Source organism: Morus notabilis, unplaced genomic scaffold (genome assembly GCF_000414095.1).
Source record: "Morus notabilis unplaced genomic scaffold, ASM41409v2 Scaffold442, whole genome shotgun sequence".
NCBI lineage: Eukaryota > Viridiplantae > Streptophyta > Magnoliopsida > Rosales > Moraceae > Morus > Morus notabilis.
In genome coordinates, this window is record NW_010358595.1 from 522,345 (window position 1) to 549,239 (window position 26,895).

The 26,895-nt window shown below is 37.0% G+C and overlaps 1 protein-coding gene across 1 annotated transcript in view; it reads left to right on the top strand.

Moving 5' to 3' along the window:
- The window catches only part of LOC21404812 (MACPF domain-containing protein CAD1), an 18,564-nt gene extending 3,702 nt beyond the window's left edge, over positions 1–14,862 (top strand). The window contains exons 2-7 of the mRNA XM_024162125.1: positions 10,261–10,499; positions 10,579–10,774; positions 10,866–10,943; positions 11,783–11,966; positions 12,087–12,250; positions 13,800–14,862. Of these exons, the coding sequence (XP_024017893.1) occupies positions 10,261–10,499; positions 10,579–10,774; positions 10,866–10,943; positions 11,783–11,966; positions 12,087–12,250; positions 13,800–14,435 (1,497 nt within the window). The 3' untranslated portion in view covers positions 14,436–14,862. The remainder of the gene's footprint in view (positions 1–10,260; positions 10,500–10,578; positions 10,775–10,865; positions 10,944–11,782; positions 11,967–12,086; positions 12,251–13,799) is intronic.
- The last annotated feature ends 12,033 nt before the right edge of the window (positions 14,863–26,895 follow it).

Here is a 26,895-nt window from a genome sequence, read left to right on the forward strand (position 1 = left end):
CTTTCCTTCCAGTTGGCAAATGGCTCCTGCGCTTCCGCCCACTGGAACCAACCCAACGCACGCCCTTCTAAACAAGCCGACGCCGCCAACACCTTCTCGTTCTCCTCCACATCGTTAATCGACAAGTATTGTTCGGCTTGGAATAGCCAGCCATATGGGTCCTCACCGGTGAAGATGGGCAACTAAAGTCTCCTCCCACAGTGCTCAACTTGGCCTCGCCGAGCTGGAGACTCCTGACGGTCCTCACGCTCCCGCTCCCTGTCTCTGTCCCTTGCTCCTGGTCGTGGAGCTGGCTCACGTTCTCCTCCAAAGTGATGTCCTAGGAGAGCTTCCACGCGCGCCATCGCATCTTGCACCCGCTCTACTTGTTCGGCCAGGATTGTCACGTCTTCTTGCAGCCTAGGAACCGGATCGACCATAGCTCTGAGTAGTCGCACCGTTTCCTGGAGATCTCCCAAACGTCGCTCCACGTCCGTCGCCCGATCTGGACACAACTCAGCTGGAAGGTTGGCCATGGACCGATGCTCTGATACCAACTAATAGGTACCTACCCTGCCTCAATCAAGATAATGAAAATTAACACTTGGAATTTGAATGAAAATACCTAGAAAGATGGGTTCTGGTTCCTTTTATTGATGAACACTCCTCTATTCCACAGTTACAGAGAAGTATGACAGAAAACAAACACCAAAGGAAAAGAAAGATATAATTGAGAGCATTCGAGGTCTCTCCCCCTCCCAGACCAACACTAACTTTTCAAAAGATTCGATGCCTTCCCTTGCGCACCACCCCTCCCCTATATTTCCTCTCTAACAAACTCCTATAACGGAATTGCCAACTCAGCAGCGTCACTAGCCCTGACCACGTCACTTGTCTTTCCCTTTTTACCCCTTCTAGTATAAGTAAATCTCAAAGGAGGCCTGGGCAGGGTTCTATCAAGAAATTTATCGGATATAGAATAGAGAGATGCAATACGTTGAGGTAAACTTTGTCTTTCTGTTGTCTTTAGTAATATCGCACTTGCTCATATTGAGCTTTAGAAAATTTATAGGTCTCTCTATGTCATTATCCCTTGATTCCTAGCAACTACCTGAGGTAATTCTTATTTGTGTTTGCACAAGGAAGCACTAGGTGCATCTTTTAGGTTTTGTAGAACTGACTCATTTGGTTAATGTTTAGGCGTTTGGAGAATGGAGCTAAGTGGAAATTAGGATATAATGACTTTGTTTGTGTTACTGTTGCCCTTTTCTGATGATAAAGGAACCGAATGAAACTTGAAAGTTGGACTTTGATATTTTTATAGAGAAGCATACCCTGATATTAATATAGAGATATTAATATAGAACATGGAACTCTAAACTTATCATGTATTTTTGCATTCGATAACATCTCTCTTACTGAAACCAAGGTACAGAAAATTTGTGGGTCTTTGTTTCTCATTCTGCATTGATTCCTAGTTCCTACCTGATTAAGATTTTTAAGTATTAGTATTTAGTTATCCGATTCTATTATGTCATTTTCATTGTGGTTTTTTTGGTAAACAAAAACACGATTCAAGGTTAATCCAAGCTCATAAGTTACTTCTCGAGCTATTTCAACGGCCAACACCAAGTGCAAGATTCTGTTCAATTAATAAATGTTGTGAATAGAAAATTGTTTGTAAGCAAACACAACCTTTTGAGGATGTCATTTAAGGGGGAAAAAGAAGATAAAAAGATTCCTCTGCATGTAAGTATGAAAACCCGTTAAAGAAGTAAACTGCTAGAGATGTCGAATTCAGAGACAAGTATAACTGTTTCATTAGTTCTTTTGATTAATGATCTTGGGCAGTTGCTTAAAGCACCTTCCCTACCCCCTTCGATTGCCTCCCTTTTAACTGCAGCTATGATAGAGTTTCCACCTTTTGAGCATTGAAAAGTTTTGCTATGTTAGGTTTGTCTGCGAACCCAGCGTATGCATTTATATAACATCAGTTATCCATCATATCCAATTATATGATTAAGTCTTGTGTATATGGTAATAATTTTGGTTTGTTAGGCAATTTTCTGTCTATTTGATGGCGACATCACAATCTTTTGACTTTCGGTTGTCAAGTGAAATGCTCGACACCATGGACCTTATAAGAACTTTGGACGTCATTTCATGTACAAACACTAATGAACTATCGGGTGTTTGCACTAAGAACAAAAGGAAAAATGCGGAGGACACAGACTTTGAACTGATTTAAAAGTTAAAAAGTTGAAATTAAAATCAATAGTTAGTTTCTTCAGTGGTAATAGTTTTTTCTATTTTATTTCTTTTATTATCATCACTTTTAAGAGGAACTCTTAACTCAACAAAAATGAAGAAATGTGGAGTAAAAATATATATGTTTAGCTCAGTTGGTAAGAGCGTCCTCCCTGGAACCAAAGGTCCCGGGTTCGAGCCTTGAGGGTGGTAGGAGTGAAACCCAAAGATCCCCCATCGATGAAGCATCAAAAAAAGTTTTTATTTAAGGTTGATTCTTAACAAATTTTATTAGTTGAGGGTGAGATAGGATTGGAAACTATACTAACAGTCAATTACTTTTATTTAAGAATAATATGCAAGTGCAGTAGCGAAAATGGGTAGCACGTTTTTATTTAATATGGCAGCTCTCAGAATATGGTGGATGCTATCAAGTCGAGTGTTCTTGAATCATCCCTCAAAATATTGAAAATTTAGTGGTAGGTAAATCAAAGAAGGGAGAATATTATCGGGTTATGAAGAGTGGCTGTTTTTGGGGTCCTATGGTTAAAAAGGAGTGGGAGAATCTTGCTGATATTTCTTAGGAAGATGATGCTTACTGCGATAAAGTTCAGTGCGTAGCTTTCTTTCTCCTAATTAATCTTAAGTTGGAAGGATGTACAATAGGTGCTTGTTAGGGTCTTTTTTTTTGCTTTTGTAGCTAAGAGTTTTGGTCCTTCTAACTCTTTACTAGTTGAGCCATGTGCTATGCACATGAGGAATAGCTTTATAAGTTTAATCCCGTGTCAAAACATGTAGCTTCGTTGAAGTTAAGTCCATTAATTAGAGCAAGAGAAAAAAATCATATAATGAAAAAGAATTAAAAATCACATAATGAAAAAGAATTAAAATTATATAGGAGTTTTTTTACCAAGAAAAAAAACTTAACTATGGGGACATTTGAAAGCAATTATTTTAATTAAAACAAAGTGAGGAAAAGAAAGTATTTCAAAGAATGATATCGGAAAAAAAATGTAACGGTCAAAAAGTGTTGGGGAAAAAATTCAATAAGCAAACAAAAAGAAGAAAGAACAAAAAAATTAAAAAAAAAAGATGAGGAGGAAAAGTTTAAAAAGAAAAAAAAGAATGAAAGTTATATAGAAGTTTGATAAGCCCTCACTCAGGCAAGTGTATGTTAGGAGGAATAAACGGGTCTAGGCAGGGAAAGTTTGTCTTTAGTTGGCTGTGGAAGTACGGTACTAGTGGCTTAATTAGAAGTATTAGTATTAGTTAGCTTACGGGGGAAGTTTGTTTGTTAGAGGGAAATTGTATAAAAGGGGGAAGAGGAGGGAAAGGCGGTTATCGGGAAATAAACAGAAAGTTGAACAAGTCTTGGAATAATTCCAAGCAAGGGAGGAAGCAGACCCTCGAAGATCTGCCAATCAGTGTATAGCAATTGTTGTCAATATAATCCTTCTTTGATTCTTTTTTTCATTCTTACGATCCTACTATTAGTTCTCTATAGTTCTTGTTTTCAAACAATCCAGACCTTATCAATTTGGTATCAGAGCTCTGTTCTGGGCGATAATGGCTGCCAGAAAAACAGAGGAGAGGTTTGAAGTGATAGAGAGGGAGATTCACCAAGTTAAATCTTCGGTGGAAAAGGAAATTGGCGAGGTAAGGGCGGAAATAAGCCAAGGCAGGGTGGAAATTAACCAAAATATGGCCGAGATGAGCCAAAATGTTTCAGACCTGCGCCGATTGATGGAGGAACAGATGCGTCTGTTGTCGGCGGCGGCGACGGCGAATCTGCCGGCGGAGGGATCTCGATCGGGAATCGCAAGGGTCCGGGAAGACGAGAATGGAGTGGTCCAAGGACTAGCTCGTGAAGTCGCGGAACGCGTGGAGGAGGACAGCCGCCATATGGAAGAAATGGCCGAACTTTGGGTTTTTGGGGAAAAGGAAAAGGGGAAACGTCGGGAAATGGATGGCAGGGAAAACCACGCCGGAGAGGAGAACGTGCGAGCTAGGGCACGAGTCGCGAACGGAAATCGTTCCGATTTCGGTCGCGATGGCCGGAATGGTCGACCTAGGGTTGGCGAGACCGGCGACGGAGAGCGAGGCCTCCGCGATTGGTGGCGTGGCGAAGTCCGAGTGGGAGGGTCTTCCGAAGACCTTCGGGACGGTCGCGGTGGACGGTATGGAGAATGGGAAGGAGGAGTTCGCACTTTGAATGGGGGTCCTAGGCTGAGAGGAGATGAACATGTTGAGGGGCGTCGAGTGGGTGGACATATCGGAAAAGAAGGAGGACGGTATTGGGAAGAAAACGAGGCTGAGGAATCTATGGATTTTTTGGGAAAATATGGGGAGCCATGGGGAGGTGAGGATTTCTCACCAGTAAGACGGAAGCAACTGGATTACCCGTTGTTTAGTGGCATTGATCCGGATGGCTGGTTGTTTAGGATGAACTAGTTTTTCTCGGTCAACAGGTTCACAGAGAGAGAAATTAACGACGGCTGGAATTGCACTGGAGGGAGATGCGTTATCATGGTTTCAGTGGCAGAACTAGCGACGGCCTTTCATTACTTGGACTGATTTCAAGGTGGCTCTCCTGCAACGCTTTCGTTCTTCACAAGAGGGAAATCTGTGTGAACGTTTCCTAACGCTCAGGCAAACGGGGACGATGGCTGAATATCGCCGGAATTTTGAGGTTTCAGTTGCCCCTTTACAGGATATTCCGGAGGAAATCTTGGAAGGCATCTTTGTGAATGGTTTAAAGGCTGATATTCGGGCTGAACTGCGACTACTCCGGCCAGAGGGGCTCTCTGAAATCATGGACGTTGCGCAGCAAATTGAAGAAAAAAAATCTGTTGCTACGAAGAGAGAATGGGGGAACACGGGGTTGGCGTCCCCAAGCAGCGGGATTCACATCCACGCCAACGGTAACCACAACGAATCAGTTTACAGGCAGCAACCCAAGTGTTGAGAGACCGAAAAAAGACTTTCCATTCCGGAAACTTTCAGATTCGGAGTGGCAGGAGAAGAGGAATAGGGGACTATGTTTTCGTTGTGATGAGAAGTTTACTGTGGGACATCGCTGTAAGAAGAGGGAGTTGCGGATTATGTTGGTTAGCGATGAGGACGAAATTGAAAATGAGGAAATTGAGCCGGACGAGGCAGAGGAGTCCGGGGAGTTGCTGCGAACCGAGGCGATCGAGTTATCCTTGAATTCCGTTGTGGGGCTGACAACACCAAAAACCATGAAGATAAAGGGGGAGGTTGGCCATTGTGAGGTAATTGTTTTGATCGACTCTGGGACTACTCACAATTTTATTTCTCTTACCTTAGTTACGAAAATAAAACTGCCCATAACTCCTACAACTAGTTTTGGTGTTCAAACGGGTACGGGGGAGTCGGTACAGGGGCAGGGATTGTGTAAAGAGGTGGTGTTGACCGTGCAGGACTTAACCATAATTGAGAATTTTTTGCCATTGGAGTTGGGAGGAATAGATGTAGTTCTAGGAATGCAATGGTTGGAGACTTTAGGGAGTATGAATGTAAATTGGAAGACTCAAACTATGAGATTCAAAGTGCTCGGGGAGTATGTGATGTTGAAAGGGGACGCGAGTCTCACGAGATCATTGATTTCCCTTAAGGCCATGATGCGCACCATTCGTCATGAGGGGCAGGGCATTTATTTGGAAATGAGACAATTGGGGGAGGAGCAAGGTCACGGAATGGAAGAGGAGGGCATAGGGCAGTTACAAGAATTGTTGCAGAAACATGTGGCAGTCCTCAACATGCCAGCTGGTTTACCTCCTCATAGAGTGAGGGACCACCATATAATCCTTGAGGATGGCACCGGACCGATTAGTGTCCGACCATACCAATACCCCCATTTTCAAAAGAATGAAATAGAGAAGTTAGTGAGGGAGATGTTGGCGGCTGGAATAATTCAGCCGAGTGTGAGTCCAATATTCCATCCCGGTCTTGCTCGTCAAGAAGAAGGATGGTAGTTGGAGATTTTGTATCGATTATAGGGCGCTAAACAAAGCCACAATCGCGGATAAATTTTCGACTCCGGTGATAGAAGAGTTGTTAGACGAATTGTGCAGTGCTACCATTTTTACCAAATTAGATTTGAAGTCAGGGTATCACCAGATTCGCATGTGTGTCGAGGATGTTCCTAAGACTGCTTTTCGAACTCCGGAGGGACACTATGAATTCCTCGTTATGCCCTTCGGATTAACAAATGCACCGGCGACTTTTCAGTCCTTGATGAATGAGGTACTTAAGCTGTTCTTACGCCGATTTGTGTTGGTCTTCTTTGATGATATTCTGATTTACAGCCGCTCCTGGGAGGACCATATGGAGCACTTGGACAGGGTTCTGTTGGTTTTGAGGGCCAACCAATTGTACGTCAACAAGAAAAAATGCCTTCTTGCTCAGGAACAATTGGAATATTTGGGTCATGTGGTTTCTCGGACTGGAGTGGTTGCGGATCCTAGTAAGATACATGCCATGTTGGATTGGTCACCTCCACGGTCCATTAAGGAGTTGCGGGGATTCTTGGGCGTAACAGGGTACTACCGTCGGTTCGTGGCCGGGTATGGGCGTATTGCGTGGCCATTGACGCAGCAACTTAAGGACGCCTTTAATTGGAATTCGGAGGCTAAGGAGGCTTTTCAGTGCTTAAAAAAAGCTATGAATGAGATTCCAGTGTTGGCTTTGCCAGATTTTTCTCAACCTTTTGTGGTGGAATTAGACGCTTCGGGGTTTGGGCTAGGAGCGGTTTTGATGCAACAGCAGCGGCCCATCGCTTATTTTAGCCAAGTCCTCTCGGCGCGTGCTCGTGCCAAATCGGTCTATGAGCGAGAGCTAATGGCCATTGTGCTAGCCATTCAGAAATGGCGACCTTATTTGTTGGGAAGGCGATTTTTGGTGCGCACCGATCAAAAAAGTTTGAAGTTCTTATTGGAACAGTGCTTGGTGAGTGTGGAGCACCAGCGGTGGCTGTGTAAATTGCTTGGCTATGATTTCGAGATACAGTACAAACCGGGGCCAGAAAACAGGGTGGCTGACGCCCTTTCGAGACAACAAGCGGGGCTGGCTTTGATGGTCATGACTACTTCAATGGTGCTCGATATTGAGGAGTTGCAGCGGCAAGTTAAGGCAGATCCGGAACTCAACAAAACCGTGGAGGGGTTGCTGGCTGGAACGCACTCTTTGACGGGGTTTACTCTTCAAAGGGGGCATTTACTTTACAAGGGAAGGTTTGGTCGTTCCTCCAAAATCTCCACTAATTCCAATCTTGTTACGTGAGTTTCATAGTAGTAAGATAGGCGGGCATTCAGGAGTCTTAAAGACTTACAAACGGCTGGCATTGGAATTTTTCTGGAAGGGTATGTGCAAAGATGTTGAGACTTTTGTGGCTGCTTGTGCCGTTTGTCAGCAATATAAGACGCCGACTTTGTCACCGGCGGAATTGTTGTAGCCCTTGCCTATACCCAACCGGGTTTGGGATGATATTTCCATGGACTTTATTGAGGGATTACCGAGATCTGCAGGTTATAATTCCATTTTGGTTGTCATTGGTTGCCTCAGTAAGTACGGCCATTTCATTGGCCTTAAACACCCGTTTTCAGCCAATACCGTGGCTGCTGTTTTTGTCCGTGACATCGTGCGCCTGCATGGGTTTCCACAGAGCATCATCTCTGACCGGGATAAGGTTTTTATGAGCCATTTTTGGAAGGAACTTTTTAGGTTGCAGGGCACTATCTTGTGCCGGAGTACGGCGTATCGTCCTCAGACGGATGGCCAAACGGAGGTCGTAAACTACTGTTTGGAGGCTTATTTGCGTTGTTTTGTCTCTGGGCAACCTAGGCAGTGGTTCACACATCTTTTGTGGGCGGAGTATTGGTACAATACGAGCTTCCATGTCTCGGCTGCCATGACGCCTTTCAAAGCTCTCTATGGTCAGGATCCTCCGCAGTTGGTGCCGTATGAGGCCGGTTCTACAGCCACGTCGGAGTTGGAGAGGCAGCTATGCGACCGTGATGCACTATTGACAGAATTGAAGGACCATTTGGGACGCGCCCAACAGTCTATGCGAGACCATGCAAGCAGGAAGCGTCGTTCCGTGGAATTTGAGGTAGGAGACATGGTTTATTTGAAGCTCCAGCCGTATCGTCACCGAGCGTTGGCGCGAGTGTGGAATGAAAAGCTTGCCCCTCGCTATTATGGGCCGTTTCAGATCCTTGCTCGAGTTGGACCAGTGGCGTACCGGTTGCTCCTTCCTTCTCATGCTCGGATTCATTCCGTCTTTCATGTGTCCCACTTGAAGAAGGCGCTCGGGCCGGTGGATATTCCTCAAATCTTTACCATCAATCTTATCAGAAGAATTGACGTTGCAGGTGGAACCCGCTCAAGTCTTGGATACTCGTTTTCCCCCTGCCACTGGGTCTTTGGAGGTTTTGATCAACTGGCGCCACCTTCCGGACTTTGAATCTTCTTGGGAGCTGTTTGATGTGATTCAGCACCAGTTTCCTGCTTTGCACCTTGAGGACAAGGTGACGTTTTTGAGGGGGGGTGTAATTGATAAGCCCTTACTCAGGCAAGTGTATGTTAGGAGGAATAAACGGGTCTAGGCAGGGAAAGTTTGTCTTTAGTTGGCTGTGGAAGTACGGTACTAGTGGCTTAATTAGAAGTATTAGTATTAGTTAGCTTACGAGGGAAGTTTGTTTGTTAGAGGGAAATTGTATAAAAGGGGGAAGAGGAGGGAAAGGCGGTTATCGGGAAATAAACAGAAAGTTGAACAAGTCTTGGAATAATTCCAAGCAAGGGAGGAAGCAGACCCTCGAAGATCTGCCAATCAGTGTATAGCGATTGTTGTCAATATAATCCTTCTTTGATTCTTTCTTTCATTCTTACGATCCTACAATTAGTTCTCTATAGTTCTTGTTTTCAAACAATCCAGACCTTATCAAAGTTTTTGATATAAAAAAGTAGGGTTATATTCGAAAGGATTATTTTAATTAAAAGAAAGTATTTTATTGAAGGATATTGTAAAAAAAAAAAGAATTTCCAAAGAAATTCTCAAAGAATATTAAGAGGAAAAATAAAAAAGATAATAGGCAAAAAAGGAAAAAAATTATTATTTTTTTAAAAAATAGAGGAAAAGTTTAAAAAAGAGAAGAAAAAAAATAAGAAGGAGGCCAACACGTGGCCTCCTAAGTCGACTTAATTGCTTTTATAGACGTTAGACGTTAGGTTGGATATATAGATAGTCATTAAAAGAATAACTATAAAAGAGCCCTTGACAAAATAAAAAATATAAAAAAAAAAACAAAATAAGATCAGAAAAGAGAAAACACACGTAAAAACAATTAAACTGTAAAAAACATTCATAAAATAAAAAATGAAAGAAAAAACATTAAAGAAATAAAAAATAATAAAAGTAGAAAAGAATAAGAAAAAGATGGTAGAGGGCTACCACATAGCAGCCTGGAAAGAGCAGTATAGGCAAAAAAAGTGTGTAAAGATAACTTTTGATATAATAGGAATTACACGGAAAATAATTGAGCAAGGACACATTTGAAGAAAATTATTTTAATCATTGACAAGAAAATTAGCAAAGTGAGTAAAATTTAAAAAAAAAAATTACATAAACAAAAAAATAAAAAAGAAAAAAATTTAAAGGAATAAAGAATAAAGATACAAATGTAAAGAAGGGGGAATAAAAAAGAAAAAAGGAAGGAGGAGGACAAGGCGTCACGTGGCAGCCTAAAGGGAGAGTACTATCCAAGAGCTTTTGGCTCTTTTATGTATTGTTAGATTAGATTAAAGGACTTCTCCACTTCTTCATCTTTGTTCTTTCCCCCCTTTTTTTGGTAGTCCTTTTATGCTTCCATAAAAATAAAAAATAAAAACTTTTCTATTTAAGAGAGCATCGACTTTCCGCACCTATGAGGATGGTTTGTAGAAAGAAAATTCTATGCACTATCAATATTTTTGAGGCAACAATTTCCAGTATTTGTACTTCTCATGGTATTGCAGATGGTGGACTCTTTCAATCAGAAGGCTAATCTCTCTGTGGGTTTTCCACTCGGTAGTTTTAATGCTGCTTTTAACTTCACTGGTTTAAAGCATCTCGATGCTGCATCCACAAAGACCCTTTCAATGGATGGATTCTACATTCCACTTGCCAAAGTTCAGCTTTTACAGTCCCCATTAGTGTTACAAGAAAATGTGAAACAGGCTGTACCAACTAATTGGGACCCAGCATCCTTAGCGAGGTATGATTTTTTAAAGTTAGATGGAAATAACAATAGTTTATTTTCTAACCCTCTCTGATTGCTAGTGTATTTTCGACAGCTTCATTGAAAATTTTGGAACTCATGTCATAACATCTGTAACTATTGGTGGGAAAGATCTGATTTATGTGAAACAACATCAGCATTCAACTTTGACAACTTTGGAGATAAAGAACTATGTCCAGGATATTGGGAATCAGAGGTTCTCTGATACAGAAAGCCATACAAGTTCTGGTCCAATGAAATTGAAGGATAAGGCTAGTTCCACATATGAATATTTCATTTTCTTTATTGATTTTCCTCAACTTGATCACCCATTTTCTTAACTCCATTTTCTTAATTTTTTAGGGTGTTGATCCTGGTTTATTTAACAGTCAGGGGATATATCCGCAACCTACCAACGCACCATATCTTGCTGGGAAAGAAGTATGTTAAATTTAGTATCTTTCTCCTTGGTTGTACAATATCTATTTTGCTCTTTATGTCGTGATTATGATGGAATTGGTCATCAATTCTTACCTTGTATTTGTTTTGTTTTGTTTTGTTTTGTTTTGTTTTTTTGTTTTTTTTTTTTGTATTTTCTGCTTCTTGAGGACATCTTGTCCGAAACTGTCTTTGATCCACAACAATATAAAGTGCTTTTTCTTATTAAAAAAAAAAAATAACTTGATACTTTCTTTGCTACCTAATTTTCTTTTGGCTAAAAGGAATGAATAAAAAGGGAAAAGAAAAAAGAAGAATGTAGCTTTTGGTCTTGAATTGTTGCAATATCTAGTTATTGTCTCATTTTGAAACTGGTATTATTTCTATGTTGCAAAACTCGGACCAGTGATACTCTTTATTTAGTTTAATGAAGGCAGTAGGCAGTAGCTATATATATTTCTTTTCGCCATTAAATTGGTCCTTTTGAAGCTCAAGTTATCAAAACATCTCTCTTTTTCTCTAAAAGGAGTTATCAAAAACTTATTTAAATTGAAAATTTTGCGTTAAAGAGAGCCTCAAGTATGTTTCTTTTCACCTTTTCCTGCAATGAAATTTTCCAGCCCTTGCTCTCCATTATATCTTGCCTTGATTATTTGTAATAAGACTAAAATTTGTAAGATCGTTCAGTGCATGTACGAGTTGCAGAGTTAGAACTTTTTGTTTGATTTGGTGATGTCATTTGCTGAAGTTTTTCATGACTAAAAGCTACATGCCAGGAGTTGGTTCATAGAATCACTAGAAGGGCTTAAACTAAGAATTCTTTGAAACTATTATTAATGCAGGATGTGACGGTCATTTTCCGAAGGAGGGGAGGAGATAATCTGGAACAAAACCACACCCGATGGGTGAGAACCATCAAGTCATCTCCGGATGTCATTGAGATGACATTTTGTCCCATAACAGCTCTCCTTGAAGGCGTTACTGGAAAGGAGTATCTTATTCGAGCCATTAATCTTTATCTTGAATGTAAGATAATAAAGCCAGCCTCTAAATGAGTACTATCATGTTCCTGTACCATTCTGTGGAACTAAGGAAAAGTTTTTTTGCTAAATGTACTGATTTATTTTGGGCCAACTTTGTTTACAGATAAGCCTCCAGTTGAAGAGCTGAGATATTTTCTAGAGTTTCAGATTCCGCGAGTTTGGGCTCCTGTACATGACAGAATTCCTGGTCACCTAAGGAAGGAACCTGTTTGCCCATCTTTGCAATTCAGCATAATGGGGCAAAAGCTTTATGTCAGCCAGGAGCAGGTATTTATCTTCTCTTTTTTTTTTTTTTTTTTTTTTTTTTTTTTTTTTTTTTTATATAAGAAAAACTTTATTGATTAAATAAATCAATTACAGAAAAGTGGATAAGGTATCCTCGCCAAAGAGAACAAAAACAAGATACAAGTACAAAAAATCAAAAAGCTTATGAGCCTATTACGTCCTTCCAGTTCATTACAACCAAGGGAAAGGGGCAACCCTTAAAAGCTTTGTCAGATGCATCCCATAAAGAGGCTGTGAATTTTGCTTTCTCAAAAAGATCAATAATATCCAACTCCTTTGCCTAAAAAATTCTCGCGTTTCTTTTGGACCACAAGGTCCAAAGGACGGATAAAACCATATTTTTCCACAACACTTTAGACATGCTATTTAAATTCAACCCAGCCAAACTTTCTATCATAACCGAGCTACAGTGAGCTGGCATAGCCCAAGAAAAACCTGGTTCAAAAATTATTTTCTGCCAAACCGATGTGGCCACCGGACAATGTAGCAGTAAATGGTCCACAGATTCCCCACTACTTCTGCAAAGGACACACCAGGAAGGGTAAATTGCCATGTGAGGGTTTCTTTTCTGAACCCAGTCACAAGTGTTTAGTTTCCCAAGCGCCACCTACCAAGTGAAGACTTCAATTCTATGAAAGACACTTGGGGCACGTTTAGAACTCGTTCCAAAATGATTTTATTTTTTGTATGAAAATGAAAACGTTTTCAATCTCATACAGAAATCATTTTTGAAAATGTGTTTGGTAGTTTTATCAAGAGATTAGTTTTAGTATAAAAAAACCCATTAATGTCTCTCTCTCTGCTCGAGAGAGGAGAAAACAAAAACAAAAAATAAAAAACGACTAAAAGTCTTTTTTCATTTCTCTCTCATTTTACACTAAACTAAAAATTTATTTTCATTTCCGTTTTTTGTCTTTATTGTGCCAAATGCCATTTTGGAAACGTTTTCATTTTTTTTCTCGAAAAACGTGAAATACAAAAGCGAGATCAATTCCAAACACGACATTGATTTCCAGATGAATTTATACGGTGCAAAATACTCATGATCAGATCTGTCAACTAAGGCCGAGACAAAAGATCGACACAAAAAACCATTAGGATCACACAACCCTAGTCTATGATCAGGAACCTAAGGCTGTAAATAGAAAGAACTAATGAGCTGAAGTAGAGAATGCAAGTATTTTTCTTATATGTTATATTGTGTTCTCTACTTCCTAGGCAAAATCTTCAATCACTTTTGGAGACCTTGTATTTGTAAAAGATCAATTGTAAAAGATCAATTGTGTGTTGATGGTGAACTGTTTCTTTTTTTCCCCTTATGCGTAAAATCTAAATGCAATACCTGTTTGGGGCCATTAACAACTTAGCCCCCAAATTCCTAGGTTGGAGAGCAAAATTTTTATGGTTTCATTTTATTTTGTGAACCAACCACTGTTGCAAATGCCTCATTCCATCTATATTCTGGTCACCTAGTAGGTTTCTGAAGGAAATTTACATTTTAAATAAACAACTGAAATTCTCTTGATTGCAGATATCAGTTGGACGAAAGCCAGTAACGGGCTTGCGGCTGTGTCTGGAAGGAAGCAAGCAGAATCGTCTGTGTATTCAGCTTCAACACTTGGCATCTCTTCCAAAGATTCTTCAACCATACTGGGATACCCATGTGGCAATTGGTGCTCCCAAGTGGCAAAGACCCGAGGAGCAAGATAGCCGATGGTTTGAGCCAGTGAAATGGAAAAATTTCTCTCATGTGAGCACTGCACCTATCGAGAACCCTGAAACCTTCATTGGCGAGCTCTCTGGCGTCTACATAGTCACTGGAGCACAGCTCGGAGTCTGGGATTTTGGGTCAAGAAATGTCTTGTACATGAAGCTGTTGTATTCTAGGCTACCAGGTTGTACCATCCGAAGATCGTTGTGGGATCACATCCCAAATGAGAAATCAAAAAAGGTGGTATCTACCAGAGGTAACTCCAATACCGGAGACTCAAGTTCAGATTCAAGAGAACACTCCGCGGGTAACAAGTTGGTGAAGTTTGTAGATATGACTGAGATGAGCAAGGGGCCCCAGGATCATCCGGGTCATTGGTTGGTCACTGGTGGAAAGCTCGGTGTGGAGAAAGGAAAAATTGTACTGAGAGTGAAATACTCCTTGCTAAACTACTGATGTAAACTTGTATGATGATGTGTAGAGCTGATTTTTGTTAGGTAGAGGTGGTGTCCTTTTTGTTATAGTGAATATAAAATTATGTTGATCACTGGTCATTAAACTTCGCAGTGTGATAGGTTGGCTATGGCGTATGGGAAGGGAAGTGCTTTTTTTTTTTTTTTTTTTTTGGGTGGGTTTTGGGTAAATCAAGGTTCCTGCAGATTTGAGTGGCAAGATCAGTTACAAGTATTCTGTAATTCCAAGGAAAGTGTGTACTTCTCTTCTACAGGTTTAGAAGGTGTTTAGATGCTTATTTCATTGCAACTTAATGCTGGGGCACTTGTGTTGCCTCCCTTTCCTTTCTACATTTATGGGAGAAATAGATGGAAAAATTTGTTGGTTATCAATCTGCTTCATCCCTTGGGTCCCCTTTTCAGTTTGCTGAAGAATTATAGAGAGTAATGCACCATAATATGTGTATATATATGTGTGTGTGGGTCCCTTTTTCAGTTTGTTGAAGAATTATGGAGAGTAATGCACCATAATATGTGTATCTGTGGGGGCGCGCGCGCGCGTGCGTGCTGAAGAATTATGAAGAGTAATGCACCATAATATGTGTGTGCGTGCGTGCTGAAGAATTATGGAGAGTAATACACCATAATGTGTGTGTGTGTGTGTGTGTGGGCGCGCGCTGAAGAATTATGGAGAGTAATGCACCATAATATGTGTGTGTGTGTGTGTGTGTTGTGTGTGTGTGTGTGTGCTGAAGAATTATGGAGAGTAATGCACCATAATGTGTGTGTGTGTGTGCGCGCTGAAGAATTATGGAGAGTAATGCACCATAATATGTGTGTGTGTGCGCGCGCGCGCTGAAGAATTATGGAGAGTAATGCACCATAATATGTGTGTGTGTGTGTGCGCTGAAGAAGTATGGAGAGTAATGCACCATAATATGTGTGTGTGTGTGTGTGTTGTGTTTGTGTGTGTGTGCTGAAGAATTATGGAGAGTAATGCACCATGTGTGTGTGTGTGTGTGTAAATACACCAACTAAGGAAATAAGATATCAACTATGCATTTACTCCATTGTTCAAACTAGCAGAAAATACGCCTTCATGTTGGACATATATTTTAGTAATTTTATTAGACTTGTCGTTGAATAGTAATGCAAAATTCTGGCAATTTTCCCCCGCTTTATTCTCATGGTAAAAATGTTTAGTAGCAGGTGGAGCATAGTTCAACTTTAGTGGCAGTTACATGACTTTGGTCTTGAATAAGTGCTTGAGCCCATCCGTAGGGTTCGGCCATGATTCGTAAGAGACTCTTCAAAGTAAGCCCCTGTATGAGTAGTATTTGAGATGGGTTCCTGAATTTAGTCATGGGTGATGTTTAAAAGATTTGATTATGCTTCTCTCATGAATTGCAATAGAAATGGTTTTGTCGATCCTACACCAATATGCTTCTTAATCTTTGCTATTGTTTATTCTTGAAAGTTTTTAACTGTTGGCTCCAGTAGCTAAAATCTCGTTACTCATAATTCATAGCTTGAAATATGCTTTCCCACATTTTCCTTTGAACTATTTTGATTTTATACAATTTATTGGGAAAGAAGTAAAACTATAAATAGAGCAATAATTTCTCTTAAAGCAACGGTCTCATTAAGTTGAAATGCACACATAAATACACAAGAATGGAACAACCCTACCCAACGGCCATAAATTAGGACAGGTGGAATACTCAATTACTTTAATATAATATTTTGTACCTTAAGGTAACAAAATACCAGTCATTTTGTTTAACTTGCAGATTTGTATTTTATTATCCAAAATAAAGGTTTTCATCTCAATGTTAGCTCGTTTAAGAAGAGTCCATAAACATACAGTCTTTGGAATAGACTTTTCAACCGCTATCACTTTGGCAGTCCAATTTCTTTGGCCAGGAACAATCTCTAATATTAGTTTATATTTTTCATCCACGGTTTTATCTCTGCGGGGAAAAGACAACATTAATTAGAAGAAAGATATCATAAAATCTTACTTCAAAAGTTCTTTTTTAATAAGAAACTTGTATGATTGATTAAAAGTTCTGTACGAAGAAAAAAGGAAGTATTATTCTTTGAGTTACAACATAGAAACAAAGCTGAAATTTTATTTTAAATAAAGAATACAGATGATCATGAGCAACATCATTAGCGGGGGGAAAAAAAAAACAAGTTCAGGTAATTCCTTAGAAAGAAGCTCTGAGCTGGAGAAAGAAACCAAGCTGCAACGTTTGAGAAATAGAGGAAAGAATGAAACAAGCTGAAAAGAAAAGGCTCACTGAAGCATACAGTATTTTTAACCTAAAGATCTGATAGTAGTTAAAATGAGTATGGTATTTAAATTGTTTGTTGGGGAAAAACGTGGGTATTTTAGGAATTACGTCCTTCTCGTACCCTAAACTTAACAAGTAAATTTAAAGGTGGGAAACTTTCTTTCTGCTGAAAGAACAAAAATAATAATATGTTAGGAATAAGAAAATGTAAGATAAAAATTATTAGAAATAATTTAGGACTTACAAGATCAAGTAGGAAGTAAGAAGTTATCTTATGCTCAAGTCTTATTGGGACTTATTTTCAGCTTTTCTAGAACCATAGGATAATCAGCTTTTGGCCAGCATTCACTCCAGTTGGTACTCCTTTTTTCCCCCTTAAGATTACTTATGTAAATTTTTAGGTTGTTCATGTGATGAAATAGTGTTTTGTGTTCTTTTTTTTCCCCCCCCACTTTTAGCTGGGTATTTAGGACTTCAATTAATTCTTAGCTATGAAATCCATATTGTCTAGTTGTTGATGGGTTAAAAGAAATGTAAACTAAATAAAAAAACAAAAAAAAATTCAAAGTTGAAGTTAACTACTTTTGGAAAAAAAAAAAAAAAAAAAGTTGAAGCTGAACTAATCTTGTAAGATGAAAGGATGCATGCTAAAGAATTAGTGCTATAAATAATACTTAGTAGTAATAGGATATTGACAATCTTAAAATGTAATGATGGTAATAAGGGCTAACTACCCTGTTGAATTGGGAAATGGACTGACGCAACTTGCAAGCTATGAATAATATTAATAATCTACAAGAATATCAAAAGAACCAAAAAAAAAAAAAAAAAAAAAAAAAAAAACCACAATTGTAAAGATATACCTCATGCTTATTATATTTTCTTATTCAACAAGGGTGCCCCGGCGGTCCCCCAGGATTACCCCGGGGTTGCCCCAGGGGTGCCCCGGGGTTTCTCCGGGGGTTTCCCGGGGTTCTCGGGGATGCCCCAGGGGTGCCTTGAGGGTGCCCTGGGGGTGGCCCGGGGGTGTCCCGGGGTTGTCCCAGGGGTGCCCCGGGGGTGCCGCGGTGGTGCCCCAGGGGTGCCCCGGCGGTCCCCCAGGGGTGCCCCGGGGTTGCCCCTACAAAACCTTAATAAAAATATAATTTTTTTACGCATCCCGGCCCTTGAGTGCCTCACTACGCGGGACAGGGGCTTTTTGACAGCGTTTTACCTTTTTTTGTCATGTTTTTAGGCCATTTTTATAGGCATGTCCAGAAAAATGTAAGGATCGTGTCTGTAAAATTTCATCATTTTTTGAGGTCGTTTTGATTTTATTTTATTTTTCAAGTACGAAAAATAAAGAAAATCAGAAAAAATAGAATATTCAACAGAAAATGGTACCGCTTATTACATTAATTCCTAAAAAAATCGTATATTAATTTTAGAATGGAAAACATAAATAAAAATGTAAACTTTTTACCCATCCCGGCCCCTGGGCGCCCCACTACGCAGGGAGGGGGCTTTTACACAGCATTTTACTTTTTTTTTTATAATTTTTTGAGGCCATTTTTTGTAGACACACCCAGAAAAATGTAAGGCTCGTGTCTTCAAGATTTCATAATTTTTTGACTTCGGTCTTATTTTATTTTATATTTTAAAAATGAAAAATAAAGAAAATCATAAAAAATAGAATAATCGTCAAAAAATGGTGCCGCTTGTTCCATTAATTCCTAAAAATTGTATATTAATTTTAGAATGCAATACATAAATAAAGATATAAATTTCTGACCTATCCCGGCCCCTGGGCGCCCTAGTACGTGGGCTGGGGGCTTTTTTTTTTTACAGCGTTTCACTTTTTTTTGTCATTTCTTATGGCCATTTTTTGCAGGCATGCCCAGAAAAATGTAGGTGTCTGCAAAATTTCATAAATTTTTGACATCGTTTTTATTTTATTTCATTTTTTAAAGATGAAAAATAAAGAAAAGCATAAAAAATAGAATATTCATCAAAAACATTATCTACTTGTTGGATTAATTCCTAAAAATTGTATATTAATTTTAGAATGCAAAAGATAAATAAAAATGTAAATATTTGACGCATCCCGGAACCTGGGCGACCCACTACGTGGGCTGGGAGCATTTTGACAGCGTTTTTCTCTATTTTTTTTTTCATTTTTTAAGGCCATTTTTTGCAGTCACACCCAAAAAAATGTAAGGATTGTGTCGGCAAAATTTCATAATTTTTTAACGTCGTTTTTATTTTATTTTATTTTTTAAGTATGAAAAATATAAAAAATCATAAAAAAATAGAATATTCTTCAAAAAATGGTGCTGCTTGTTGCATTAATTTCTAAAAATCGTATGTTAATTTTAAAATGCAAAACATAAATAAAAATGTAAATTTTTAACCCATCCCGGCCCCTGGGTGCCCAGAGGGCTTTTTGACCGCTTTTCTCTTTTTTGTCATTTTTACGCCTTTTTTGCAGGCATGCCTAGAAAAATGTAAGGATCGTGTCTGCAAAATTCCATAATTTTTTGAAGTCGTTTTGATTTTATTTTATTTTTTGAGTACAAAAAATAAAGAAAATGATAAAAAATAGAATATTCATCAAAAAATTGTGCCACTTGTTGCATTAATTCTTAAAAATCGTATATTAATTTTAAACTACAAAACATAAATAAAAATCTAAATTTTTTACCCATCCCGGCCGCAGGGCACACCACTACACGAGTCGGGGGCTTTTTTAGCACATTTTACTTTTTTGACCTTTTTTGAGGCCATTTTTTGCAGGCATGCCCAGAAAAATATAAGGAGCGTGTCTGCAAAATTTCATAATTGTTTGAAGTCATTTTTATTTTATTTTATTTTTTAAAGACTAAAAATAATGAAAATCATAAAATTAGAATATTCATCAAAAAATGGTGCCGCTTCTTGCATTAATTCCTAAAAATCGTATACTAATTTTAGAATGAAAAACACAAATAGAAATATAAATTTTTGACCCATCCCGGCCCAAGGGCGCCCCACTACGCGGGCTGGGGGCTTTTTGATATCGTTTTACTATTTTTTGTCATTTTTAGGCTATTTTTTGCAAGCACGCCAGAAAATATAAGGATCGTGTCTATAAAATTTATAATTTTTTAACGTCGTTTTCATTTTATTTTATTTTTCAAAGCCCAAAAATAATGAAAATCATAAAAAATAGAATATTCATAAAAAAATGGTGCCGCTTGTTGCATTCATTCCTAAAAATCGTATGTTAATTTTAGAATGCAAAACATAAATAAAAATGTAAATTTTTGACCCGTCCCAGCCCCTAGGCTCCCGACTACGTGGGCCGAGGGTATTTTGACAGCGTTTTTCTTTTTCTTTTGTCATTTTTTGAACCTACTTTTTGCAGGCATGCCCTGAAAATGTGAGGATTGTGTATGGAAAGTTTTATAATTTTTCGACGTCGTTTTTCTTTTATATTATTTTTCTAAAATGAAAAATAAAGAAAATCATAAAACATAGAATATTCATCAAAAAATAGTGCCGCTTGTTGCATTAATTCCTAAAAATCGTATATTAATTTTAGAATGCAAAACATAAATAAAAATATAAAGTTTTGACCCATCCGGGTCCCTGGGCGCACAACTACACAGGCTGTGAGCTTTTTGACAACGTTTTACTTTCTTTTTGTCTTTTTAGGCCATTTTTTGTAGGCATGCCCAGAAAAATGTAAGGATCATGTATACAAAATTTTATAATTTTTTGACATCGTTTTTATTTTATTTTATTTTTTAAAAACCAAAAATAAAGAAAATCATAAAAAATAGAATATTCATAAAAAAAAAATAGTGCCACTTCTTGCATTAATTCCTAAAAATCATAAATTAATTTTAGAATGCAAAACACAAATAAAAATGTAAATTTTAGACCCATCCGGGCCCCTGGGTGCACTGCTACACAGGCTGGGAGCTTTTTGACAACGTTTTACTTTTTTTTTTGTCTTTTTTTGAGACCATTTTTTGCAGGCATGCCCAGAAAAATGTAAGGACTGTGTTTGTAAAATTTCATAATTTTTTGACAACATTTTTATTGTATTTTATTTTTTAAAGATGAAAAATAAGGAAAATCACAAAAATAGATATTCGTCAAAAAATAGTGTCACTTGTTGCATTAATTTCTTAAAATCGTATGTTAATTTTAGAATGCAAAACATAAATAAAAATGTAAATTTTTTACCCACCCCGGTCATTGGGCGCCCCACTAGGTGGGCCTGGGGTTTTTTTATAGTGTTTTACATTTTTTGTAGGCATGCCTAGAAAATTTAAGAATCATGTCTAAAAAATTTCATAATTTTTTGACTTCATTTTTATTTTATTTTATTTTTCAAAGACCAACAATAAAGAAAATCATAAAAAATAGAATATTCATCAAAAAATGGTGTCGCTTCTTGCATTAATTCTTAAAAATCGTATGTTAATTTTAGAATGCAAAACATAAATAAAAATGTAAATTTTTTACCTATCTCAGCACATGGGCGCCCCATTACACGGGTTGTGGGCTTTTTGACAACGTTTTACCTTTTTTGTCATTTTTAGACTCTATTTTTTCCAAGCATGCCCAGAAAAATGTGAGGATCGCGTCTGGAAATTTTCATAATTTTTTGAGGTCGTTTTTATTTTATTTTATTTTTCAAAAACAAAAAATAAAGAAAATCATCAAAAATAAAATATTCATCAAAAAATGGTGCCACTTATTACATTAATTTCAAAAAATCGTATGTTAATTTTAGAATGCAAAACATAAATAAAAATGTAAATTTTTTACCAATCCCGTCCCTTGGGTGCCCCAATATGCAGGCCGGGCCGCGTTTTACTTTTTTTGTCATTTCTTCTCACCTTTTTTTTGCAGGCGTGCCCAGAAAAATGTAAGGTTTATGTCGGCAAAATTTCATAATTTTTTGACATAATTTTTATTTTATTTTATTTGTCAAAGGCCAAAAATAAAGAAAATCATAAAAAATAGAATATTCAAGAAAAATTGGTGTCGCTTGTTGCATTAATTCCTAAAAATCGTATATTAATTTTAGAACGCAAAACATAATTCAAAATGTAAATTTTTGACCCTTCTCGGCCCATGGGCGCCCCACTACGTGGGCCTGGAGCTTTTTGACATCATTTACTTTTTTTTGTCATTTTTTGAGGCTATTGTTTGCTGGCAATAAATAAAAATCTAAATTTTTGACCTATTCTGGCCCCTGAGTGCCCCACTACGCAGGCCGTGGGCTTTTTGACAAGATTTTACTTTTTTTATCACTTTTTTGGCCATTTTTTGCAGGCATGCAAAGAAAAATGTAAGAATCGTATATGCAAAATTTCATAATTTATTGACGTCTTGTTTATTTTATTTTATTTTTTAAAGACCAAAAATAAAGAAAATAAAAAAAGTAGAATATTCACTAAAAATGGTGCCGCTTGTTGCATTAATTCCTAAAAATCGTATATTAATTTTAGAATGCAAAACATAAATAAAAATGTAAACTAATGACCTATCTCGGCCCCTAGGGGCCCCACTACGCGGTCCGGGGGCTTTTTTACAGCGTTTTACTTTTTTTTTGTGATTTTGTGAGGCCATTGTTACAGGCATGCTCAGAAAAATGTAAGGATCATGTTTGCAAAATATCATACTTTTTTTACGTCGTTTTTCTTTTATTTTATTTTTTAAAGACTAAAAATAAAGAAAATCATAACAAATAGAATATTCATCAAAAAATGGTGTCGCTTATTGCATTAATTCCTAAAAATAGTATATTAATTTTAGAATGTAAAACATAAATAAAAATGTAAATTTTTGACCCATCCCGGCCCCTGGGCGCACCACTATGCGGGTCTAGCGTTTTTTGACGCCGTTTTACTTTTTTGTCATTTTTTGAGCCCATTTTTTGCAGGCATACCTAAAAAAATCTAAGGATCGTGTCTGTAAAATTTCATAATTGGTTAAAGTTATTTTTATTTTATTTTTTTAAATATAAAAAATAAAGAAAATCATAGAAAATAGAATATTCATGAAAAAATGGCGCCGCTTGTAGCTTTAATTCCTAAAAATTGTATATTAATTTTAGAACGCAAAACATAAATAAAAATGTAATTTTTTGACCCATCCCAGCCCATGGGTGCCCCCTACGCGGGCCAGGGACTTTTTGACAGCGTTTTACTTTTTTGTCATTTTTTGAGGCTATTGTTTGCAGGCAATAAATAAAAATCTAAATTTTCGACCCATCACAGCCCCTGAGTGCCCCACTACGCAGGCTGGGGGCTTTTTGACAGCATTTTATTTTTTTTCTCATTTTTTTGCCCATTTTTTGGAGACATTCACATGAAAATGGAAGAATCATATATGCAAAATTTCATAATTGGGTGACATCGTTTTTATTTTATTTTATTTCTCAGAGACGAAAAATAAAAAAAAATCATAAAGACAGAATATTCATCAAAAAATGGTGGTGCTTGTTGCATTCCTAAAAATCATATATTAATTTTAGAATGCAACACATAAATAAAAATGTTAATTTTTAACCCATCCCGTCCCCTGGGCGCCCCACTACGCGGGCCGGAGGCTTTTTGTCAGCATTGTACTTTTTTTGTCATTTTTTGAAGCCATTTTTTGCAGGCATGCCCAGAAAAATGTAAGGATCGTGTTTGTAAAATTTCATAATTTTTTGACGTTGTTTTTATTTTGTTTTATTTTTTAAAGGCTAAAAATAAAGAAAATCATAAAAAATAGAATATTCATGAAAAATTGGTGTCGCTTGTTGCATTAATTCTTAAAAATCGTATATTAATTTTAGAACGCAAAACATAATTCAAAATGTAAATTTTTTACCCTTCTCGGCTCATGGGCGCCCCATTATGTGGGCTTGGAGCTTTTTGACATCGTTGTACTTTTTTTTGTCATTTTTTGAGGCTATTGTTTGCTGACAATAAATAAAAAGCTAAATTTTCAACCCATCCTGGCCCCTGAGCGCCCCACTACGCAAGCCGGGAGCTCTTTGACAAAATTGTACTTTTTTTGTCATTTTTTTGGCCATTTTTTACAGGCATGCATAGAAAAATTTAAGAATCGTATATGCAAAATTTCATAATTTATTGACGTCTTTTTTATTTTATTCCGAAAAGTCCCCGGCTAGAGAAGTGGGGCGCCTAGGGGTTTAGATTGGTGAAAAATTTACATTTTTATTTATCTTTTGTGTTCTAAAACTAATATACAATTTTTAAGAATTAATGCAACATGCGGCACCATTTTTCAATGAATGTTCTATTTTTTTATGATTTTCTATATTTTTTGCCTTTGAAAAATAAAATATAATATAATAAACAAAACGACATGTTGTTTTTATTAATGCATCAAAATGACATGTCATTTAGTCAAGCACGACCAAAAAAATCCACAGACAAAACGGCATGTCATTTTTCTAATCTGACAAATCGAAGTCATTTTCTAAAAAAAGACAACTTTCAGCAACAAAACGACATGTCATTTTTTACCGATGACTCAAAACAATGTCGTTTTGACAAAAAGAACAAAAAACTTTCACGAACGAAACGACATGTCGTTTTTCTCTGATTCTCTATTTTTCATCTTTAAAATATAAAATAATCTAAAAATGACGTCAGAATATTTTGAAATTTTACAGACTTGATCCTTACCATTTTCTGAGCATGCTTGCAAAAAAAATGGCTTCAAAAAATGAAAAAAGAAAAATACTATCAAAAAGTGTCCGACCCACGCAGTGGGGCACCCAGGGGCCGGGATGGGTCAATAATTCACATTTTTAATAATTTTTTCCATTCTAAAATTAATACACGATTTTTAGGAATTAATGCAACAAGCAGCACCATTTTTTGATAAATATTCTATTTTTTATGATTTTTTTCTCTTTTTCATCTTTAAGAAATAAAGTAAAATAAAAACAATGTCATCGAACTTTGAAATTTTGCAGACATGATCATTACATTTTTCTGAGCATGCCTGCAAAAATTGGCTTCAAAAAATGAAAAAAGAAAAATACTGTCAAAAAGCATCAAACCCACGCAGTGGGGTGCCCAGGGGCCGGGATGGGTCAATAATTCACATTTTTATTTACACAATTTTTTAGAATTAATGCAACAAGTGGCACCAGTTTTTGATGAATATTATATTTTTTATGATTTTCTCTATTTTTCATCTATAAAAAATAAAATAAAAATGACGTCAGAAAATTCTAAAATTTTGGAGACATGATCCTTACATTTTTCTGAGCATGCTTGCAAAAAATGTCTTCAAAAAATGAAAAAAGAAAAGCGATGTCAAAAAGCATCCGGCCCACGCAATAGGGCGCCTAGGGGTCGGGATGGGTCAAAAATTCACATTTTTATTAATTTTTTGCATTCTAAAATTAATACACAATTTTTATGAATGAATGCAACCAAACTTTTTTCTGAACATGCATGCAAAAAATCTCGCTCAAAAAATGAAAAAAAAAAAACCGATGTCAAAAAGCTCCCAGGCGTGCGCAGTAAGGCGCCCAGCGGCCGAGGGGTCAAACATTCATATTTTTATTTACATTTTGCATCCTCAAATTAATACATGATTTTTAAGAATTAATGAAACAAGTGACACCATTTTTCGATGAATATTAACGTTTTAAGATTTTCTCTATTTTTCACCTTTAAAAAATAAAATAAAATAAAAACGACGTCAACAAATTCTGAAATTTTGTAGACACGATCCTTGCATTTTTATAAGCATGGCTGCTTAAAATTGCCCACAATAAATGAAAAAAAAAAAAAGATATCAAAAAGCCCCCCGGCGAGTGCAGTGGGGCGCCAATCGACCAAGGGGTCAAAAATTGACATTTTTATTTACGTTTCACATTCTAAAAATAATACACGTTTTTTAGGAATTAATGCAACAAGTGGCACCATTTTTCATTGAATATTCTATTTTTTATGATTTTCTCTTTTTCGCCTTTAAAAAATAAAATAAAATAAAAACGACGCCAAAAAATTCTAGAATTTTACAAACACGATCCTTGCATTTTTCTAAGTATGCCTACAAAAAATTGCCCTCAACAAATGAAAAAAAAAAAGATATCAAAAAGCCCCCCGGCGAGTGCAGTGGGGTGCCCAGCGGCGCGGGGGGGTGGGGGGGTCAAAAATTCATATTTTTATTTATGTTTCACATTCTAAAAATAATACAAGATTTTTAGGAATTAATGCAACAAGCGGCACCTTTTTTCGTTGAATACTCTATTTTTTATGATTTTCTCTATTTTTCACCTTTGAAAAATAAAATAAAAACAACATCAAAAAAGTCTAAAATTTTACAGACACGATCCTTACCTTTTCTGAGCCTGCCTGCAAAAAAAGAAAAAAAAAAACAATGTTAAAAAGCTCCTCGGCGTGCATAGTGTGGCGCCAAGCGGCCGCGGGGGGCTCAAAAATTCACATTTTTATTTATATTTTGTATCCTAAAATTAATACTCAATTTTTAGGAATTAATGCAACAAGCGGCACCATTTTTTGTTGAATACTCTATTTTTTATTATTTTCTCTAATTTTCGCATTTGAAAAATAAAATAAAATAAAAACGACATCAAAAATTTTTAAAACTTTGCAGACACGATACTTATATTTTTCTGAGCTTGCCTGCAAAAAAAAAGCCCTAAAAAAAACGATGCCAAAAAAACCCCCGACGCGCAATAGGGCACTCAACTACTAGGGGGTCAAAAATTCACATTTTTATTTATATTTTGCATTCTAAAATTGACACGTAATTTTTAGGAATTAATTCAACAAGCGGAACCATTTTTTGATGAATTTTTTATTTTTTATGATTTTTCCTATTTTTCACATTTGAAAAATAAAATAAAATTAAAACTACGTCAAAAAAATTCTGAAATTTTAGAAAAACGATCCTTACATTTTTTTAAGCATGCTTGCAAAAAATCTCCCTCAAAAAATGAAAAAAAATAAAATGATGTCAAAAAAAGCCCCCCAACATGCACAGTGAGGCGTCCAGTGACCGGGGGGTCAAAATTTCACATTTTTATTTATATTTTACATCCTAAAATTAATACACAATTTTTAAGAATTAATGCAACAAGCGGCACTACTTTTCGATAAATATTATATTTTCTATGATTTTCTCTATTTTTTG